We start from the raw sequence: 20860 nt of genomic DNA, 5'->3' as shown, positions 1-20860 counted from the left end.
TCAAGGGCCTGTATCATCATCGCCTTGGTTCTTTTTACGGGAACACAACAAAGTGACACAACAAACTAACCAATGTGTACTAGATATTAAATGCCTATATGCTTGAAACAGATGCAAATGCCATTTGAAGTGACGGTTCTAACCCGGTGAGGCCTCAATCCAGGGGGTAATTACTACTCTAACAAAGAGGGAGCCCTTTTTTCCAACCTCCACCGGCTCGGCTCACTGCAACATCTGCTGCATAGCATTGACCCGATAACTCTCCCTCCTCTCCATCAACTCGGCATGTGTCCCCTGGTCCACCACGCGGCCGCCCTCCACCACGAAAATCACGTCGGCCTTCCTCACCGTATGCAACCGATGCGTGATCGCGAGCACCGTGGTTCCCTTGGCGACCCTGTCCAGGCCTTCCTGCAGCGCCGCCTCGCTGGCAGCGTCCAGCGCGCTGGTGCTCTCGTCGAGCAGCAGGAGCCTGGGGCGGCGCACGAGGGCGCGGGCGATGGCCAGCCGCTGGCGCTGGCCGCCCGAGAGGCGGGACGCGCCGGCGCCGCACTCGGTCTCGTAGCCGTCGGGCAGCGCGGCGACGACGTCGTGGATGTTGGCCAGCCGGCAGGCCTCCTCGATCTCGGCGCGGGTGGCCTCGTGGTCGGGACGCGCGCCCAGGCCGACGTTGAAGGCCACGCTGCCGTCGAAGAGCGCCGGGTCCTGCGGCACCAGCGCGATGGCGTCCCGGAACGCCGCCCCCGCCGACGAGATGTCCACCCCGTCCAGCGCGACCGTGCCCGCCGTCGGGGTGTACAGGCGCTGCACGAGGCTCATGATGGTGGATTTGCCCGCGCCCGACGGGCCGACGAGCCCGACGAACTGCCCTGGTTGGATGGTGAAGGAGACGGAGTCGAGGACGGTGCGATCCGGCCGCGACGGATAGGAAAAGGAGACCGAGGAGAAGGTGATGCGCATGCCCGGTTGGTTGGGGTCCAGCGGGGCCTTGGACTCGGCGACGGCTTCGACGTCCGTGTTCTTGTTGTTGTCGTTGTCTTTGCCGCCCGGGCCGTACTTGGAGTCGATGGAATTGTCTGAGCCGAGGCTGATGATGTTGAGGATGCGGGAGAAGGCCGTCCGGGCGCGCGAGAATTCCGGCGCGAGCGTGAACATTTGCCCCCAGAGCTGGGCGCTGACGAGCATGGCGACGAGAATGATGAAGAACTGCGTCTGGTTGGCGTCGCCGTGCATGATGCGCTGCGAACCCCACCAGTAGGCAAAGGCGTAGATGAGAAAGCTCATGCTGTTGGCGAGGGCAAGCCAGATGTTGGTGAAGGCTGCCCCGCGCACCATCTCGTCGCGCGTGTTTTTTAGGAGACGTGAGTACGAGCCCATGACCTCTTTCTCGAGGGACAGGGCGGCGACAGTCTTGATCGACTGGACCGCCTCGACGGCCACGCCCGTCGCCTTGGAATACGCCGCGGCGTGGCGTTCCTCGTAGCGGGCAAGCATGCGCAGCTGCATGAAGCCCGCGAAGAGCAGGATAGGGACGATGGATAGACAGACAATGGCAATCTTCCACATGATGATGTGCGACAGGATGATTGCCACGATGAAGTTGACAATGATGGAGAACACGGTGCCGATGGTCGAGCCGCTGAAGCCGCCAATAGCTGCGCTGTCCTTAGTGATGATGTCGAGCAAGGACGAAGGGGAGCGCCCCTCGGATTGGTGCCACTGCACGCCCTGCTCCATGAGGGAGCGGAACGAGAGCACCCGAACGGCATATAACAGACGCTCGGCGATGAGGCCGAAGCAAGACCAGGCAAAGAAATTAGCCAGCAGTTCGATGACGGCCAGCATAAAGAGCAGCCCGCCAAAGAACATGCCGAGCTCGAGGATACGGTCGGCGGTGTTGCTGCACGGGTTGAGGGCGCCGACCGTGAAACCGAAGATAAGGCCAGAGCCGGAAAACGTCCCGCCAACAAGGACAGCGGCAAACACAGCCAGGGCAAGCCATGCAAGCGATGGCCGGACGAGACGACCCATTCCGATGAACACGCTGCTCCAGCGGGCATCTTCCATAGCGTCCGTCTTTTCTCCCCCGTCTTTCTCCCCTGCTTCTTCCGAAGCCGAAGCGGCAGCCTCCTTCTTCCGGCTAACCACCCGCTCAACACTTCCATCCTTCTCGACCACTTCCAAGCTCTCCTCTCTAGACCCCTCGGCTTCACTACCAGTAGCCTCATTCCCATCAGAATCCAGCACTCCCAAGCTCTGCAACCTCGCCATCCTCCTGAAGACACCCCCTTCCCTCTCCATCAATTCCTGGTACGTGCCCTCCTCCACGATCGCCCCGGCGTCCATGACCACAATCCGATCGGCATTCCTCACTGTCGACAGCCGGTGCGCGATGCTCACCACCGTCCTGGTCCGCTCAGCAGCAACCTTCTCGACGGCCTCCTGGATCCGCCGCTCGCTCGCCGAGTCCAGCGCCGACGTCGCCTCGTCGAGCACCAGGATCCGCGGGTCCCGCACCAGGGCTCTGGCGAGAGCGATGCGCTGGCGCTGGCCGCCCGACACGAGGGACCCCTTGGGCCCGGCCGAGGTGGCGTAGCCGAGGTCGAGGCTGGAGATGAAGCCGTCGGCGTCGGCCTGAGCGGCGGCGGACCGGACTAGGGACAGGATCTGCGCGGTCTCGGGGGATGTAGCGGGGGTGGGGGTGATGGCGGCTTTGCCGAGGGTGGCGACGAGCTCGGAGAGCGCATTGCTGTGCAGAGTGGGCTTGAGCTGTGCGTGCTCTGGCTTGGGGGAGTTGATGAGGCCGAGCGCGATGTTTTCTAGGATCGAGCGGTCCAGGAGGGAAGGTTCCTGCTGGACGAGAGAGATGAAGCTGCGTAGGGAGCGGACGTTGAGGTCGCGGATGTCGTGGCCGTCGAGGGTGATGGTGCCTTCGTCGGGGTCTTGCAAGCGGGCGATGAGGGAGGCGATGGTGGATTTGCCGCTGCCAGAGAGCCCCACGATGGCGGTATGTTTGCCCGTAGGGAATTTCAGGTTAAGGTTCCGCAGGACGGGCTGGTTGGGCCGTGAAGGGTAGGAGAAGGAGACGTTGTTGAAGACAATCTCGCCGGGAGTGGAGACTGGGAGAATGACACCTTCGTCGGAGGTCCCGTCGATGGTAGAGGGGGCTTCAATGTCTTTCATGAGGCGCTTGAAGGCGCTCGAAGCGCCGGTAATGATGGGTAAAAGGGGTGCAATGCTGCCCAGGCACACACAAGCTGGATGGAAATAGTCAGCTTAAACGTGTCCGCCGGGGGTATTGGTGGGGGTTAGGGGTTTAGAGAATAGGTGAAACAGACCATCAACGAGGAGGAACACTACCGTATAAATCTGGCCAACCGTCTCGTCCCCATGACCGTTCATGGTGTCCACGACCATGCGACTGCCCTGCCAGAAAGCAAGGGCATTCGCCGAGTAGGCAATGAAGTACAGCAACCCGGCTTGTACAGCAGCGGCAACACCCTTCTTAATGCCCGCCGACCTAGCCGAAGCCACATGCTCTGCAAACTTCCTCTCCAGCCTCGGCGCGGCCCCAAACGCCTGCACCACAGCAACATGCTGCAGCGCCTCAGATGCAATGGACGATGCAGCAGCAACCCCGCCAGAGCTTCTTGCCATGTACTTCTGCACAAAATAACCGCCCCCCAAGGCCATCAACAGGAAGGCCGGAATTAGCGACACCAAGATGCCCGCCAGCTTCGGCTGCTTGATGAAGGCAACGACATAACATGCCACAAAGAAGCTGATGCTCGCAATCAGAATGCCCACCTTCTCCGACGTGCCGGCCTGCACGGCCGTCATGTCTCCGTGCAGCCGGCTGCTGACCTCTCCACCAGCGGCGGCACGGGCGTCAAAGTATCCCGGAGGCTGCTTCAACAGCGCACCGACATACTTATCCCTCAACCGCTGGGCTAGTCGCTGGCTGACGAGGGACCAGGAGAGGACGTAGACATAGATGAGGACGAAGGCGGCGATGGCAATGTAAACCAGCTGGAGTACCTTGTCGTTGATGGCGCCTTCGTAGGCAAAGGGGTCAATGTCCGCTGCAGAGATGGTAGCATCGGCGGCGCAGGTGGCTCCGTTCATGTCATCGACGAGCTCACCAAACAGGATACCCATCAACGGAAAGGGAACGCCGGCGGCGGCGGCAGAGACGGTGCCGGTGATGATGAGGACGATGTCGATCCATGACGGGTCGGCGGTGAAGAAGATGCGCAGGTAGGTGAGGAGTTGAAACTAGAGATGCTGGTGAGCAGCGAGTTTGACAGCGTTGGCGGTGGCCAGGGGTTAATAATGGAAGTGTTGCTCAGGGGCTTAATGTAAACAAACGGAAAGCAAGCAACCTACTCCCTGTTCCGGCTCCTTTGCAGACTCTTCTTTGGGTGCCGAGGTGCTTGGTGCGGGGGACCGGGACGCTGACGGCGCAGCTAAAGCGCTGCCTGCAGCGCTGGACGGGCGCTTCTCTTCAGAAGGCTCGACCGCCATCGTTTGTGCGGGCCGCCTCGCTTCGGATGGGTGCACCACGAGTCGCCTCAGGGCTTACAGCCACAAAACAGCTTGGAAAAAGGGCAGTCTTAGGTAACTAAACTGCTCTTCTCTAGACTCGACTTGTGTTCCGTCCCGGACGTGTGTGGACAGTACTTCTCCCAACAGACAAATCGATTTGGTCTCGTCGGGAGGAGGGAAAGCGGGGAGCGAGACTGGGAGAACTGGGCAATAATTCTGGGCTAATGACAGGAGCCCATCTCCTTTCCACAATGTACCCGGAGGACCGCGACCCGCCAGTTTTCGCCATGCTGCAGATTAGTCACTTGGTTGCTCCGTCTTGTGGATTGGGGCGGGCTTCATTTCCCTGCTCACCCCGATGCCGGGCTTGGCGAGTGCGGATCTGATAATGAATCCGGACGGATCTGATAATTTTTTTCTCACTCACCCGAACCCCCACTCGGGCCAGGGTCCCGGGCAAAATGTGGAATGTGACCCTATCATCATTTTCTGGTCACTTCCCACGCTATGTTTCCACGCCAGGTTCCCACGCCAGCTTTCCGGCGCCCACCTACACACTCTCATTTTCTCAATCGTAGCTCCACCCAGGTTCCGAAACGATAGTCATGCTCGCAAGCTTGGCTGTATGGAGAATCATCGGATTGCACTCCGCAAGGCCAATTGCGACGGCCCTGCGGTGTCCAGCATCCGAAGACACTTCTGTGTGCCACGGAAACCCCGGTAGCAGGTCATCGCACTTTTAGAGTTATCAGATCTGGTCCTATACGAGAGCAATCGAGACGAACCAGGTTAGCACTTTACGTCAGGAGCGGGTCTTCCCAAACCTCGAAACGTGAATGGGGGTTAAATCATGTCTTCTCTGATTGCCACATCTATCACGGCGGCTGCAAGAAAATGTGGTCTGTGACCTCAGCAACTGCGTCGCCGGGCAAGAAACTCCTCGTGAAACCCATTGTCGTTCTCTCTCTCCAACCCTTGCACTCGACCCTGACCTTGCATCCCTGGAGCCGCCGGTCAGTTCCTGATTCGGAACTGCCAGTCCATTACGTACAAGGTCAAGCAGCAAACTGCATGTTCCCAAAGCAAGAACCTTGCTCGCTTGCCGCCTCCTGCATTATCTGATGATCTGATAAAAATCCTGATCAAAAATTTGCCCTTGTCCCGACCGCGTGGAGCCTCCAACCCCTCAATGACCCGAAGCGCCACGCGTGAGATTAGACACGGCATGAAAGCGCGCAGCGGCTTGTCTCGGATGGACCAATTGCCCAACAGACGGAGATGTCAGGTACCCGTCAATTCTAAACTACCTCGACATGCCATGGTATGACAACGCTAGTGACTTCAAAAAAGGCTTCCAAACAATAACAAGATGGTATGTGTTTGACGGCTTGTCCGGACGCCATCATTTCCAAAACAAGGCGTGAGCCAAGACGCGGTGCGTATTCGTAAATGCTGCAAGACGAAGTTGGATGGAGTCATCAACCACTAGTTCGATCCACGGACCACACTCGAAGCCCAGAATTCTCGGTCTAGACACCCATAGCCAAGCCACTGTTACCGCAGGCTCTCATACGACAGCCTGATGCCTTTCATCACCATCATTGTCCCTTGACCTCCTTCTCACCACTGTCGTAGCCCTCGTCCTCCTTTTTGCCATACCATTCCCTGTACACGTCTTCCACGCTTTTCCGCCCTTCCCCCGACGACGAATTCGTGACCGCCGTGGGCAACCGGATCATCAATGGCACCTCCACATCCTTCTCCGTGTCCAGCACCTCCGCCTCGTGCACTACCTTCGCAATATCCTCGGGTACTCGGCAGAAGCCCATCTTCTTGTACAACCCGTACGACCCAGGAGACGACTCGAGGTAGATGGGTAGCCCGGTGCTGTCGCTGAGGTCGATGAGGGCCTGCACAAGCGCAGCGCCCGCGCCGCGCCCCTGGTGCTTGGGGTCTACCGCAAACGCGTGGATGTCTTTTGGGCCAAATGCGTCAGTCATGTGCCCCCCAGTTTCCGTCACACTAGAACTGGAATGCTAGGCAGTACTTCAAACCACCTGCACACCCCTCGAGCACCTGCATCCGAAGGATGCACTCGGTTCCTGCGCCGCCAACGTGCACTCAAGAGGGCTGATGCGCCGCAGAGGGTTAAGCACGAAACTCACAGATATACTTCCTACCCCCCCAGATCCTCTCCCTAGCCGCCCACAGCTTCCCCAACACCTTCTCCGCTTTCGCCCTTGCTTCCCCCTCCAACCACCCGATTTCGGGCATCTTTCTCTCGTCCTCCCCGCGCGACTTCACAAACACATCGCACAACGCCATGCCAATGACATCCCCCGTCACGGGGTCGACACACTTAAAGGTATACTGGGTATCCGACGAGTGCCACCAGGCAATGGTCCCTTTTGTGTGCGCATCACGGAACTCGTCCGACGTGACGCCGTGAGGAAACAGGATTTCGAGGAGACGGCGGCCATCCGGGTCGGCCGTGAAGGCGGCAAAGTAGACGTCATAGACAGCCCGGATGTCGGGGATGAGGGCGGGCAAAACGGCGAATTGCATCTTGGGGCTTGCCGTTCGTTGTTTTCGGCTGGTGATGAGAGGGAGTCGGAAAGGAGATTCAGCAACAGAGGGGAAGACACGATGCTCGATAGTCGGGGTGATATCCCAGCAGAAACATCCCGCGATTAGTATGGACTAGTAGACTACCGTGAACTCAGACCGTGGGGCCGGTAAACCCCTCTGTGACGCGGTCACCTGTACGACTGAGGCTCCCACCGGCATTGCGTGCAGCGACGATCACGGTAAACGAAACCCATCCGCACATATTGAGCGACATTCTCTCCTGCCCCATTCGGTTATCTTGCGTAACGCGTCAGCCCAGTTTTCTGGGAGTTGCGAAGATCCTGGGTCGTGATTTTACAACCTGCGCGTGGGTTCCGTTTGTCATCGCTCGTTGTTGAAAAACTTCGCAAGCTAAGGTGGTCCCCAAGCATCCCGCGCCAACCTCCCGAAGCCGGAGGGAGATGCTCGCAGGGCACCCCGGCTGCATCGGCAGTGCCCCATTAAAGTTATCTGATCCGTCCCCCCTGTCGCCTCTCCAACGTCTTTCCCCACTCTCCTTCACACCATGCCACCCACTCGGCACAACTTTTTTCTTGTGCAGAATTACTACGCAACCCACGAGCTGTGTGCCGACCATCACATCCATCCCTTGTCCAATAGCAAGTCCCATTCCATGCCACTCGGCTAAAAACGGATTCTGAACCTCGGCCGCCGCCCTCCGCAACATATGTAATAGCAGAGAAGGACAGGGGGTACCTGTGTTTGTCCGTTCCCCTCTTCGAACTGTCGGTCGAGCATGCGACGCGAGGAGTTGGCTTTAGCGTGGGCCGGAGGCGGATTATGACCCCGGTAGGGCCCTCGCCCCTTCCGCGGGTCTAGCGGATAGCTCATCTCCTAGGAGGGTAGCGACAGACGAGGAATGAAGCATGGCCCTGCGCCCGACAGTCGGCTGGTTGTTGATCAGCGAGCAGGGGCAGGGCTGGCAATGGCACTCCTCGACGGAGGCAGTCTGTGGGGTGGACGCCTGCGGGTCCGATTGTAGATGTCAAAAGTTCGGGTAAGGGGTTAAGTAAGGGTGGCCGGCGTTAGCGAAGACGGATCCAGCATTTGCTTTAGAGTGAAAAAGTAACGCTGCGGGCTTGCCTGTAGCTCGACGTCGTCCTATCTCTCCCCTTTCCCGTTCCCACCAGACAACGAAGAGGGGTTCGTGTCCTGTATTTCCCCCTCGTGAGCCAGTTATTGCATCTCCCCAGGAACCGTCAGAGCAAAGACACGCAGGCCGTTGCCGCCGCTGCACCGTCTGTCCCGCCAACCCCATGCGCTGATCCGCCCTGCAACGTCACCACCCGTTACGGCAGCGGCAGAGGAAAGCACAGAATTACCCGGAAAAGTCCTCAGCGGCGCGGCAAACACCATGCACCTCGCACAGCATGCGCCCCGTTTCGTGGGCCTGGGTAACGGCCTGCGCCCCGATGCTATGCACCCCAGAGCCCCAAGCACTCCTCCAGAAGCCGTGGCCAGGAGCCTTTCAGTTCCCAATGCTCCCGGCAGTGAAGGCATCGACAGCTTTCGCCACGACGACATCATCCTCGCATGGGCGCTCCTGCTGCAAAGAGAGCGGGGTGAGGACAACCCAGTGGAGCAGTTCACATGGGGGATAAGGTCCGTGGGCGGCACCGAGACGATATTGCACTTCTCACTTCACGCCCTTGGCCTTGTGCTAAGTCGTTCGACAAGCACAACTGCCGCAACATTCCTAGAGGCAGTGCGGCAGTCGACGCGGAGCATCGAATCCTCGCAGCTAGAAGCAGTCTTCTTTTATGACGAAGCCCCAACCTCGATTTCTCCACAAAAAGGGGAATCAGATACAGAGCCAACCGTAGGTCTCACGGAGCACTGTACCTGTCTTAAGGCATGAGCTGACACGACCAAGCAATGGACATTCCAACTCAGAGTCCTACGAGAAGGGGGTATCCTCCAGTTGTGGGGGCTATGGCCCAACAAGCACGTTGCTCTGTCGGAGCAGCAAGCCGGCGACAAGCTGGACACCTTCATCGAACTCCTGAACATCATCACACAGCGTCCCCAATCACCGGTCCGGGAACTTCTTGATCCTCTAACCAGGGACCTCAACCAGATATGGAGCTGGAATGCTGCCTTACCTCCAACCATCGACCGGACCATGCACGATATTATTTCAGAGCAAGCCGCAGCCAACCCAGACAAAATCGCTCTGTCATCGTGGGATGGACAGTTCACATACGCCGAGCTCGAGTCATTATCAACCCGTCTCGGTCACCACCTACGCTCGCTCGGTACCGAAGTTGGCACCATTGTCCCGTTGTGCTTTGAGAAGAGCCGGTGGACCATTATTGCGCTGTTGGGTGTCATGAAGGCCGGTGGCGCGTTTGCCCTCACCGATCCAACGAGCCAGCCGGAGGCCCGGTTGAAGGTAATGGTGGAACAGACCGGAGCCAGTCTCGTTGTAGCTTCCGCTACGCAATCTGAACTCGCCCTGCGGTTAGTACCCGAGGAGGGCGAGGTTGTGACAGTCTCGGAGGAGCTCCTTGCGTCACTCCCCGAGACGGCAGATGAATCGGCGTCGCTGCCGACAATTCCGACCGCCACGTCCCCGCTATACATTCAGTTCACCTCCGGCAGCACAGGCAAGCCGAAGGGAGTCGTCATCTCTCACGCCAATTACACCAGCGGTGCCATTCCACGAGCGGAAGCAGTCGGATACAATTCCTCCTCCCGCGTCTTCGAGTTTGCCAGCTACGCGTTCGATGTCAGCATTGACTGTATGCTCTGCACCCTTGCGGTCGGGGGCACGATCTGCATCCCCTCTGACGCGGACCGGATGAACGACCTTGGCGGCGCGATCCGATCCAGCGGCGCCAACATGGCACACATGACGCCAAGCGTTGCCCGCGTGCTAGACCCTGCTGTGATCGCCGAACTCGACGTGTTGGGGTTGGGCGGTGAAGCCGTCTCGGCGGCGGATGCGGCTTCCTGGAGCAAGGGGAAGACCAGTGTCATCATCGCCTATGGACCGTCGGAGTGCACCGTCGGTTGTACAGTCAACAACACCTTTGCCAAACACAAGGACAAGAGAAAGTTATTCACCACTGGGAACATCGGCAAGGGGGTCGGAGCTGTGGGGTGGGTTGCCGACCCCGAAGACCATAACCGCCTGGTGCCTGTTGGCTCTGTGGGCGAGCTGCTCGTGGAGGGCCCCGTTGTAGGCATTGGGTACCTCGGCGAGCCGGAGAAGACTGCAGAGGTGTTTATCGAAGACCCTGCCTGGCTGGTGGCTGGCCATGGAACGGTCCCAGGTAGACATGGCAGGCTCTATAAGACAGGAGATCTCGTCCGATACGACCCCGATGGTTCGGGAGACTTCGTATTTGTCGGACGCAAGGACGCTCAAGTCAAGCTCAGGGGGCAGCGCGTCGAGTTGGTCGAGATCGAACATCACCTCCGCGGTAAACTGCCGAGCGGAGTGAAGCTGGCCGCCGAGGTGATCAAACCCATTGGGGGCGAACCTACTTTGGTAGCCTTCGTAGCTGAGACGCAGCCTCTCACGGAATCGGACAGCGGATCCGAGGATTACCTGGCCTTCTCAGATGAGATGGTTGCGGCGCTGACCGGTATCGACGATGCCCTTGGTGTTGAACTGCCCCGGTACATGGTGCCGGCGGCCTACCTTCCCCTCCGTGATATGCCGACGCTCCCGTCGGCCAAGATCGATAGGAAGAAGCTCCGTGCGATTGGAGCAGCTATGACTCGAGAACAGATAGCGGGAAGTGCCCGCAGAACCAAGCGCACAGAGCCAGGCGAGCCGGCCACGGAGGCGGAGCGTGTTTTGCAAAGTGTCTGGAGGACATTGCTCGGCGACCAAGTCGATATCTCCGTCCATGACAGCTTCTTTGCCCTTGGAGGGGACTCTTTAAGAGCTATGAGGCTTGTGCCTGCTGCACGGGCCATGGGAATCGTCTTGACGGTGGCGGATGTGTTCCGTTACCCGGTGCTTCGGGACATGGCTGTTGTTGCCAAGATGGTGTCTACTGAGCAAGGGAGCGACGCCCCAGATGTTCTGCAACCATTCTCGCTGCTGGGCAACGACTGGTCACCCGAGCAAGCATGCGCCGAAGCTAGCAATCACTGTGGTGTGGATGAGGCGGATGTCGAAGACGTCTACCCCTGCACCCCCTTGCAAGAGGCGCTAATGGCTCTCTCGGCAAAGGTCAAGGATGCGTATGTTGCACAGCGCGTGTTGAAGCTAGACAGCTTCGATTCAGCGGACAAGTTGCGGACCGCTTTCGAGACCATCGCTTCTGATTGCGCTATCCTTCGGACGCGTATCATTCAAGTACCGCAGCGTGGACTCATGCAGGTCGTCGTGAATGGCCCCATTGCGTGGCGGTCTGCAGCCACGTTAGCTGAATACCTCGAGAAGGATCGCGATGAGCAAATGGACCTCGGGACGCCGCTGGTGCGTTATGCCATGATCCGGGAGGGCCAGGAAATCCACTTTGTGTTGACCATGCACCATGCCTTATACGACGGATGGTCCATGCCTTTGGTCGTCGACCGGGTAAACCAGGCGTATCAGGGTATCTCGCCACGACGACCCGCTGCCGAGTTCAAGCACTTCATCCATTATCTCAACAATAAACTGGACCGCGTCGCTTGCGACACCTACTGGCGTGACCAGCTTGCCGGTGCCACTGGCGTGCAGTTCCCGCGCCTACCCTTTGAGGGCTACCAGACACAGGCGGATTCGTTACTAGAAGTTGACATCTCGTTGGAAGGCCGGCGCCTTCCGACTTGTCCAAACGCCACCGTCACGTTGGCGACCGTAGTTCGAGCTGCCTGGGCGCTCGTTGCTTCCCAATACTGCAGCGGCAATAAGGATATTGTCTTCGGCGAGACGCTAACAGGTCGCAACGCACCGATCGTGGGAGCTGAAGAGATCGAAGGCCCCATGATCACGACCGTTCCCGTCCGGATATCCATCGACCGCGACATCACCATCGAGGAATATCTACAGTCCATTGCCCAGCAGGCAGTCACTCAGATCCCTTACGAGCACGCGGGGCTGCAGCACATCCGGCGGCTCAGTGACGATGCGCTCGAGGCATGTGAGCTGCGCACCGGCTTCGTGCTGCACCCCGCGACTGGAGATGTGCAAGCCGACGAGCAGACCCCAGCCAACGGACTTGTGCCGGCTGGCGACAGTGAAGCAGCGCAAGAGGCTCTCAAGTTCAACACGTATGCTCTGATGTTAGTGTGCTCGCTCTCGGCAGACGGGTTCTTCGTCATGGCCAGCTTTGATTCCAAGGCAGTGGACAAAGAAACCATGTCGCGGGTGCTGGAACAGCTGCGGGCCGTAGTGCATCGGCTCTGCGAGGCGGATGGAAAGACGCTTCGGGTTGGGGATGTGCAGTGCTTGACCGTTGCCGACAGAAAAGAAATACAGACACTGAGCCGACGGCTGGAGTTGCAAGGCGACAATCTGGTCGAGCTTGGATTTACGGCTGAAGACATTGACGGAGCCTGGATTGTTGATGCGGCGAGCTGCGAGCATCCTCTGCCGCGAGGAGCAGTGGGCGAATTGCTGGTCGAGACGAGCAAAGCCCTTAGCGTGCCTGCCGTGGCCATTGAAGAACCTCAGTGGCTGAAGCACCTGAAGGCGGAGGGGGCGCAGCGGGGTGAGGGTGCACGCTTGTACAGAACTGGGCGATTCGCAAGTTTCGATCCCGTCAGCGGCGGCAATGGCGGCGACGGCGGCACACACACTCTGCGTATCCTGAAGTCATCGCAGGTAAAAGCACAGAAAGTGGTGGCCAAGCGATCCGCAGCAACGGCACCGGCCGTGTCGGCGACTTCAGCTAAACAAAAGACCCTCCGAGGCATCTGGAGTCGTCTGCTCAAGATCGATGAAGACAAAATCTACCTGGGCGACAGCTTCTTCACGCGCGGAGGCGACTCAATTACCGCCATGAAACTGGTCTCTGAGGCCCGTCAGCAAGGCATGCAGCTCACTGTTGCCCAGGTCTTTGCCAACCGGACCCTGTTCGAGATGGCCAACGTGATGCAGCCGGCCCCCGCCCCGTCGGCGGAACGGGGTGCGGCTAAGACCCAAGCAAAGGCCGAGTACAAGCCCTTCTCGCTGTTCTTCAACTCCCTCATGGAACGCATCCAGGACACGTTTGAGAACAAGTCCTGGAGGATCGCTGACATACTCCCTGCCCGGCCGCTGCAAGACATCGCCTTGCAAGGCACTGTCGAGCTCCCACGCTTCTCGATCCGGTACGAGCTCATGCACTTCGAGGGCATGGTGGATCAGGCTCGGCTTTTCCGCGCCTGTCAGGAACTGGTGGCACGCAACGAGATCCTCCGGACAGTTTTTGTCCGGCTTGACAGCATGTGCTACAGTGTCGTGGTGGAGAACCCCTTCGTCGCCCCGGTGGTCCAGTATGAGATTGACGGTGACGACGTCGAGTCATTCGCCGCACAGCTCTCCAGACTCGATGCGCAGACACGGATGCCCTACGGATCGTCCTTCGTCAAGTGGTTCTTTGTCACCAACGGAACCAAGTGCAGCCTCGTGTTCCGTCTTTCGCATGCGCAATATGACGAGATCTGCCTTCCCATCTTCCTCAACCAGCTCCACCAACTCTATCAAGATTCGAACGCGGTGCCCGTCTCATACCCATTCTCCGCCTTCGTCAACCACACTCTCCAGGACAGCATCCCCCGCGCCATCCCATACTGGCGTGATCTTCTCGCTGGTTCACCTGGGATCTCCCTCCTCAAACCCCACACCCCCGTCACCAACCGCCGGCACTTTGCCACCCACCACGCTGTCGACATCTCCGCCCGCAGCCGCGACGTGACCGTTGCCACCCTCCCCTCCGCGGCCTGGGCTCTGACCCTTGCCCGCATCCTGGGCGTTAACGACGTCGTTTTTGGCGAGGTCGCCTCGGGCCGCAGCGTGGACGTACCCGGCGTTCCCGATGCCAATTCCATCACCGGTCCCTGTTGGCAGTATGTGCCCACGCGCGTCCGCTTCGGCGGCCTCAAGACGGGCCACGACCTGCTCGCCGCGCTCCAGCACCAGCACATGACGACATCGTCGCACGACTGCATGGGCTTGACGGAGATCGTGAGGCATTGTACCGACTGGGACCCCAAGAGCGTCACCTGGTTCGACTCGGTCGTGCACCAGGATGTGGCGCACGTCGAATCGCTGTCGTTCTTGGACCGCAACGCCAGGTTTGAGACCATTTACCCGTACGAAGAACCCCTGCGGGAGTGGAAGATCCAGGCTTTCCACCAGGGCGAGACCCTAACGTTGGAGATCGTCACGTTCGAGTCTTGGAAGGAGCACGCGGTTCGACTGTTGGATGATTTGATCGCTTCGATGGAGCAGTTGGTGCAAAGGCCGTGGGAGGAGTTGGATGTCGTTTGATAGGTGTGCGTTGCGGCTAAATATGAGGAGAATGTTTTTTTGAATTGGCTTGCTCATTCTTGTTTGCAAATGCTTTGTTCCCACTCTCCTTTATTTTACGTTTTTTTTTTTTTTTATCGTACGGAAGTGTAAGCTCGAGTCACTCGAGCATCCCAGAGAAGAGACGGTATCCAGTAATCCGGAGGAAAACGTGTGCTCAATACGAATGGATATTGAGCTTCAAATGTTACTTAAGTTATGTACAATATAACCTTGACTTAATTTTTCTATGAAGACCAAGTTCTCCGGGAAGTGCCTATACATCGCCGAGCAACGGCAACGGTACGAACTGCGTAGCAGATATCGGGAATAGAAGTGTTGGCTGCATAAATCCCGTCTGACTTTGCTTTGAGCGGATTGAGGGAAAGTGCAATTACATTTGTTCTCTCACCAGTATTAGTACTGGGTATTTCTACTTAACGGTACAAGATGGTGATATTGATGTTGTATTCCTAGCATAAGCCAACACCTAGTCTCAGTTTTCCCCAAAGCATTATCTGTTTGTCACCCGCTAAGATTCGGCATCTCTCCGATCAAGAACAGTTTACTTGTCTTGCGTCAAGGACATGGGGAGCCTATGTCGCTTGGGACAAGCTGTTCCTGCTCAACATCATTGGCACCAACGAAGCAGCTTCCTCAACCAACCGCTCGATCGGGCGCCTTGATAATACAAATTGGACAGCCCAAAGATGGTGTCGGCTCGGCGCCAGAGCCCCGTTTGGGTTATTTATACTCTTGCGAGGGGCGAATTATACCGTCGCTGTTCAATTATCGCAAAGCCATCGCAAAAATACGCCACAAAAACGATCACCTGCAAGCGTGCTGTCAATATGGAACCTCTTTATTTAATTTTGTTTCCCTACCGTAAGGATGACCACCTAAAACTGATTGGCGATTTCATTCCTTTTGGAGTCGCCATAGATGAGGACCCAGGAGCTGATGCCAGCTTTGTCGCAGCGGATGCTGCGAACCAGAAGACTGGCAGCCCTGAATCGATCATTCGTTTCCCGGCGTCGGACAGTATACATAGTAGGACGGTAACTGTAATACAGAGGTATGTGCATGACGGGCCGGGCTCGCGAATTGTGGTTATAACCTTTGATGGAACAATCATGGCAACCCATCCCACTAAGTCCGGCATGGAGACAGCGGCCTCGGCCAACAAGCAGATGTTGCGTTGGACATCGATGGAGTTGAAGGCAGCATTGACGCAAAATGCGGAGCTGGTCATTGAGTCCATGAACAACCAAGTCAAGCTAGTGTGTCTGTCAGTGGCGCTTGTGAAATTGGCTGTGCAGGAAGAAATCCATGGTCTGTCCCGTCTGACACTCAACTTAGATGGTTTGTTGACCTCTCATGACTTTGTCAAGAGCGCTCCCGCGACACAATTGTTGGCACCAATAAGTGTTTCGCAAGTAATTGCCGAGCACAACTTCTCCAAGCCTATTAGCGATTTCCCAAAGTGAATCGCGAGACAGGCGACTTAGAAAATACCCCGGCCACAGCTTCTGGGCGGACTGGACCGCTTGGACGAGGAAACATACCAGACGGGATGTCTTTCGAACAAGTAAGGAAATATATCCACCCGAGGACTGCGATCCGTTGATTCCGACAGCTCCTACAACAAGCGACGAACAGGAAATGGGCAATCCGAGTGAGCAGCAAGACTTGGGAAGTGCTTCTCACATGATGCAGCACACCATCCCCCTCAACACTGCCGGGCCCGACAAGGCCCCATGTGAAGGAAGAACTCCTGGATACCGATCACGACTTTCAGGGCCCATCACTCTCGTTGATATAACTGAATACGCTGATGTTGTCGACGAAGAAGCCATGTGGGCATGGGAAGGGTACTAATCCATGTCTCTCGGACTTGAAAATCCAGTCTAAGACGTAGTACTTAATTTGGAAAATCAGCGTTCTAGGGCTTCACGACTGGTGGCTCTGGGCGCTTCTGGCGTAAAGAGTGCTTAGATTCGATCAAGTCTGGACGTTCAGTGAGTTCTTTACGAAGCACATCGGCGGCTTGTTCGATAAAGAGATAAGATAGCGTTTCGTCTCGATTGACATACCATGCATGGGGCTCCTCGATCTCTACAGAGTCCAAAGTAGAATCAATCATAACTTCAATGTGTACGAGGTAACTTTGATTATCTTGTGTAGAGGTCCCCAATTGTCTATCTCTCAAGATATCTCTCTGTATCTTATTTTCTCAATCCCAGCCGATGTATGTGTATATCAGGGTTGTAATTTTGGTAGCACGTGCCAATGTCCGAGGCTACGCTCAGGCTGCGCCAATTCGCCTTAATGCGTGCTTAGTCTAAATCCTACCGATCCTTCGCATCGTGTCAACGCCACACTAGGCGCCACCAAATTCATCTTATTTATTAACTAGTTGTTTCCCCAAGGGCGTGTATGAACATTCGAACTATCATCTCTTCTCCTTTCTCATGACCGATTGACCGGCGTCCCATCCCAACACCACCCAGGATGCCAAACGACACATACAAGTACGATCTGGCTCGGCTCTCAGCAGCTAAAAAGGTGGCGCAAGAAGCCGCAGCTGTACAAGAATCCGAAGAGCCAGCACAGAGTCCGCCAAGACGCCCGCCCTCTTATGGCAGGATTATTTCGCGTTTCACCCGCGGTGAGAAGCTGCCGTCCGTTTCAGAACCCGAGATTGACAGTGAACATAAGATCTTTTGCCCGGTCTGCCGGGGCGTGATGCTTGGGTCGGGGTACCCTGTCAAGGTCTTGGCACGCGATGACGGCAAGCAGGTAGACGAGGTCTACTACCATCTTCCCCGAAAAATCCTGAAGAGCTCTGCTTCGATCGGGTGTCCCCTTTGCCGCTTCATCCTTGAGGAACTCAGACAGCGTCTCCCAGATTCGGAAATTGAGGACGAAGAAAAGGCTGCATTCGGCTACGACTTTGGCAACTTTCTGTCGTCCGGCGGGGAGAGAGACAAACCACTGACTCTTGCCCTGTTGTTCTTCGAGTGGGTCAACGGAGGAGTTACCAACCTTGTTTTCACCCTCCATGACCTCACGGGGCGTAAGTTCGGAGGAAGAAAGTTTCAAGGGACACATGCTGACTGTCAGCTAGAAACAACCTATCTGACTTCTCCGTCCTTAGGAGAACCCACAACAGCTGCGGCTTTAGTAGCGGCTAGGATATGGATTGCACAATGCCAACGAGGGCATTCGTGCGTGCAAGGGCCGACCGCCACGCCCAAGGACGCTGACTTCCTACCCAAGCGGCTCGTAGATGTCGGTGAGAACGACGAGAGCATCCGGCTCGTCGCTTCTGGAGACATTCAAGATCCGGACAAGATTTCGTATATGTCGCTGAGCCACTGCTGGGGGGATCCGGCCGCCCACAAACCGTACTACTTGACAACAGCGAGACTCGACGAGTACGCCCGGGAAATTCCGGCCAGTAAGCTGCCGAAGACGTTTCTTGATGCGTGCGGAGTCACCAGAGCCCTCTCTCAAAAGTACATTTGGATCGACTCGCTCTGCATCATCCAGGACTCCAAGCAAGACTGGGCTGAACAGTCGGCAGAGATGTGGCAAGTCTACCGCAACTCATACCTCAACATCTCGGCCACAGCATCCAGGAGCCCAGAGGATGGGCTCTTCCGCGAGCGTCCTAAGAATGGCCTCTTGCCGTGCATTATTCACGTCGGGAAGCAGCATCCTGAATTTCCGGAGGGCAATTACCGCCTATACTCCGAGAGCCAGTGGACACGGAACGTCGACGACGCACCTATTAACTCTCGGGCGTGGGTGCTTCAAGAGCGGCTACTAGCGCCTCGGATCCTCCACTTTACTGCGAGGGAGGTCTACTGGGAATGTCATTGCCTGAAGGCTTCGGAGTCTTTTCCACTTGGCATGCTGCCACGGGTGGAATGTAAGAGCCGTGTCTCTATTGACGGCGATACCGGCGGGGCCGCATCTGGTGATGTTCAGCACTACGCATTACTCAAGACATGGAACTCGATCGTGGAACGCTATTCGCCATTAAACCTCGCGTTCCCGTCCGATAAGCTCGTCGCGCTGTCCGCTCTGGCGCGGCAGGTGTCTTTGGCCTTCCCGGCAGCTGGCAAATACCTCGCCGGGTTGTGGGAAGCACCCCTCATCGCCCAGCTACTGTGGCAGTCTAGCACGCCAAAAACGGCTAGTCGACCGGGGGAGTATCGCGCCCCGTCGTGGTCTTGGGCATGCATAGACGGCCAAGTAGACCCTAACTTTGACTTTGCGGGCTACGAGTTGTTTGGCGACAAGTCAGTCTCGCGGCCCATGCTCAAGGTTCTCTCAGTCAGCACAACGGTCGACACCAGCCAGTTGTACGGGGCTGTCCGATCCGGTCAGCTGAAGGTCGCCGGGTGCCTCCTAACGGGACGTCTGCACGAGAGACGGAAACGGCCGGAACGCGCGCCCAAGACGGCTCAGGAGCACTTGGCCGAGTGGAAGGAGTTCATGGGCACGGTCATCCCGGGTTACACCGGCGAGAACCTGCAAGTCATCACCAATTCGCTGCCCGAGACCACAAACGACACGCACATGGGCGTTGACGTCGCCAATGGCGTGATCATTAGCGACGAGAGCTCTCACTGGTGGGAAGGACACGCCTATGACCCCAAACTTTGGGTAGGTGAGAACTGCACGCTCGACATCACTCTGGACGTCGAGGGCGAGATGACCGCCCTAGCTGGATTGGACCTCTTCGTGCTCCCCGTCTCGTGCGTCTCGGCCAACAATAGGCGGTACAATCGGGAGAGTAATAGCATACACAGTCTAGGGTGTCTGATCCTGAGACATCAAGAGGGATCTCCCGGAACGTATCGGCGTGTTGGAGTGTGCGGCATAAATGACGACAGTGTCCCGGCGATTCTCTGCGAGCTGGGAAATCAAGAGGAGCAGGAGATCCCTAACCAAGGGCTATCTCCTGAGGTTCTGGATTTGGAGCACTTTGTCCCAGCAACCTGGGCGTACAAGGAACTGGATTTCGTCCCCAAACAGTTCAAGCTTGTCGAGATCACTATTGTTTAAACTACCTACTTAGTTACCTGAACTGCTGAAGCAAAAACCTAATGCGTAAACTGGAGCGCAAAACATGCTAAATCATGCGCCGTGTCGTGGCTAAGACGGTAATTTTAATCAGGGACGGGCCGGGCATCTGTTATCCGGGTTCTTTTGAGACAGGCGCACTGGGATGATTAGGTGATCTGAGGACTGAATGATGTTCTCGACCCACGATCGATTGATGAAGCTTTTCACAGTACAGAACTACCTGCTAGGTATATTTCTGGCCACCTGCCCTAATCTCGGGCCATCTACGAATCATTTTCTCAATACATGTACCTAAGTGGTGCCTGTCCCGAATGCTCTTTAGGCTCACCGTAAACCTGCGTGATCCCCAGTGGTTGAAGCTATATTGCTGGCGAAAATGTGGTGGATGTCCATGGCGTTGCTTCCCCTAGCCCACATGAGCGGTGCATTTTCGGTATTGGTAGTGCTTCCCAGAATTCGCGTGGAAGACAATGCGGCTACCCATTGCAATACTTCCCAGCTTGAGGCGGATGCGGGGCTGAGGCAATTGGCGATAACTCGCTCTTGGTTGCTCAATTGCCGCCAGAACTAGCACTCGGTTAACTTGGCCAATGGATGGTATTTGCATCGGAACAAACGGTTCCTAGCTCACTGTGGTGGCGATGACAACGATGCCTGTAGTAACAATGATAACAACAAGGTGGTCTGGGTTTGGGCTGCTGGATTTGCACACGCGGTATGTGACTTTGAACTCCCCTCACGCCGAGTTTTGGTTCCGCCCTCCAGGCCCCGCGCTGCCCTCCGTCCACCAAACCCTCGACACCCGACGTTCCCAAGCGCACAGTCCTAGATGGCGACTTGGTAGTTATACTACCCCAAAATCGACGCCCACCTATTCTCATGATCGCGTAATCCCCCCTCCCCCCCCCCCCCGGGAGCGTAACTCTAAGGTTGTTTTGTAATCATCTGGCTGTTTATCACCTTGAATTTTACCGTTGATTGTGTTTGAATCAAAACACACTTAAGAGACATTGGAATCCGGCGTTGCTGTGGTTGCAGTGGGATGGTGGTGTTTCTGTCAACGGAGCTGGCACATGGCTTCCCAAGGCAGGTAGTATTCTTTAAGCCATCTGTCCTCCGGCCGATCCGGGACTGCCAACCTTGTACCGCCTTACT

At 56.9% G+C, this 20860-nt stretch overlaps 4 protein-coding genes across 4 annotated transcripts; 2 read left to right on the top strand and 2 right to left on the bottom strand.

Moving 5' to 3' along the window:
- Positions 1-222: 222 nt before the first annotated feature.
- Positions 223-4524, bottom strand: MFIFM68171_02856 (uncharacterized protein; the record flags this gene model as incomplete). Its single annotated transcript, XM_071058278.1, has 3 exons — positions 223-3257; positions 3339-4275; positions 4387-4524. The coding sequence occupies 3 exons, from the start codon at positions 4522-4524 to the stop codon at positions 223-225; spliced, it is 4110 nt and encodes a 1369-aa protein (XP_070914379.1).
- Positions 4525-6143: 1619 nt separating this feature from the next.
- On the bottom strand, positions 6144-7110 carry MFIFM68171_02855 (uncharacterized protein; the record flags this gene model as incomplete). The annotated part of the gene is made up of 2 exons (XM_071058277.1): positions 6144-6520; positions 6711-7110. 2 exons carry the CDS (start codon positions 7108-7110, stop codon positions 6144-6146), a joined length of 777 nt encoding a protein of 258 aa, XP_070914378.1.
- A 1417-nt stretch (positions 7111-8527) lies between these two features.
- MFIFM68171_02854 (uncharacterized protein) lies at positions 8528-14590 on the top strand (the record flags this gene model as incomplete). Its single annotated transcript, XM_071058276.1, has 2 exons — positions 8528-8992; positions 9047-14590. The coding sequence occupies 2 exons, from the start codon at positions 8528-8530 to the stop codon at positions 14588-14590; spliced, it is 6009 nt and encodes a 2002-aa protein (XP_070914377.1).
- Positions 14591-17119: 2529 nt separating this feature from the next.
- Positions 17120-19684, top strand: MFIFM68171_02853 (uncharacterized protein; the record flags this gene model as incomplete). The annotated part of the gene is made up of 2 exons (XM_071058275.1): positions 17120-17684; positions 17766-19684. The coding sequence occupies 2 exons, from the start codon at positions 17120-17122 to the stop codon at positions 19682-19684; spliced, it is 2484 nt and encodes an 827-aa protein (XP_070914376.1).
- Positions 19685-20860: the final 1176 nt, after the last annotated feature.

Source organism: Madurella fahalii (assembly GCF_045866475.1).
Source record: "Madurella fahalii IFM 68171 DNA, scaffold_2, whole genome shotgun sequence".
Lineage (NCBI taxonomy): Eukaryota > Fungi > Ascomycota > Sordariomycetes > Sordariales > Madurella > Madurella fahalii.
This window is presented reverse-complemented; position numbering and strand designations above follow the sequence as displayed.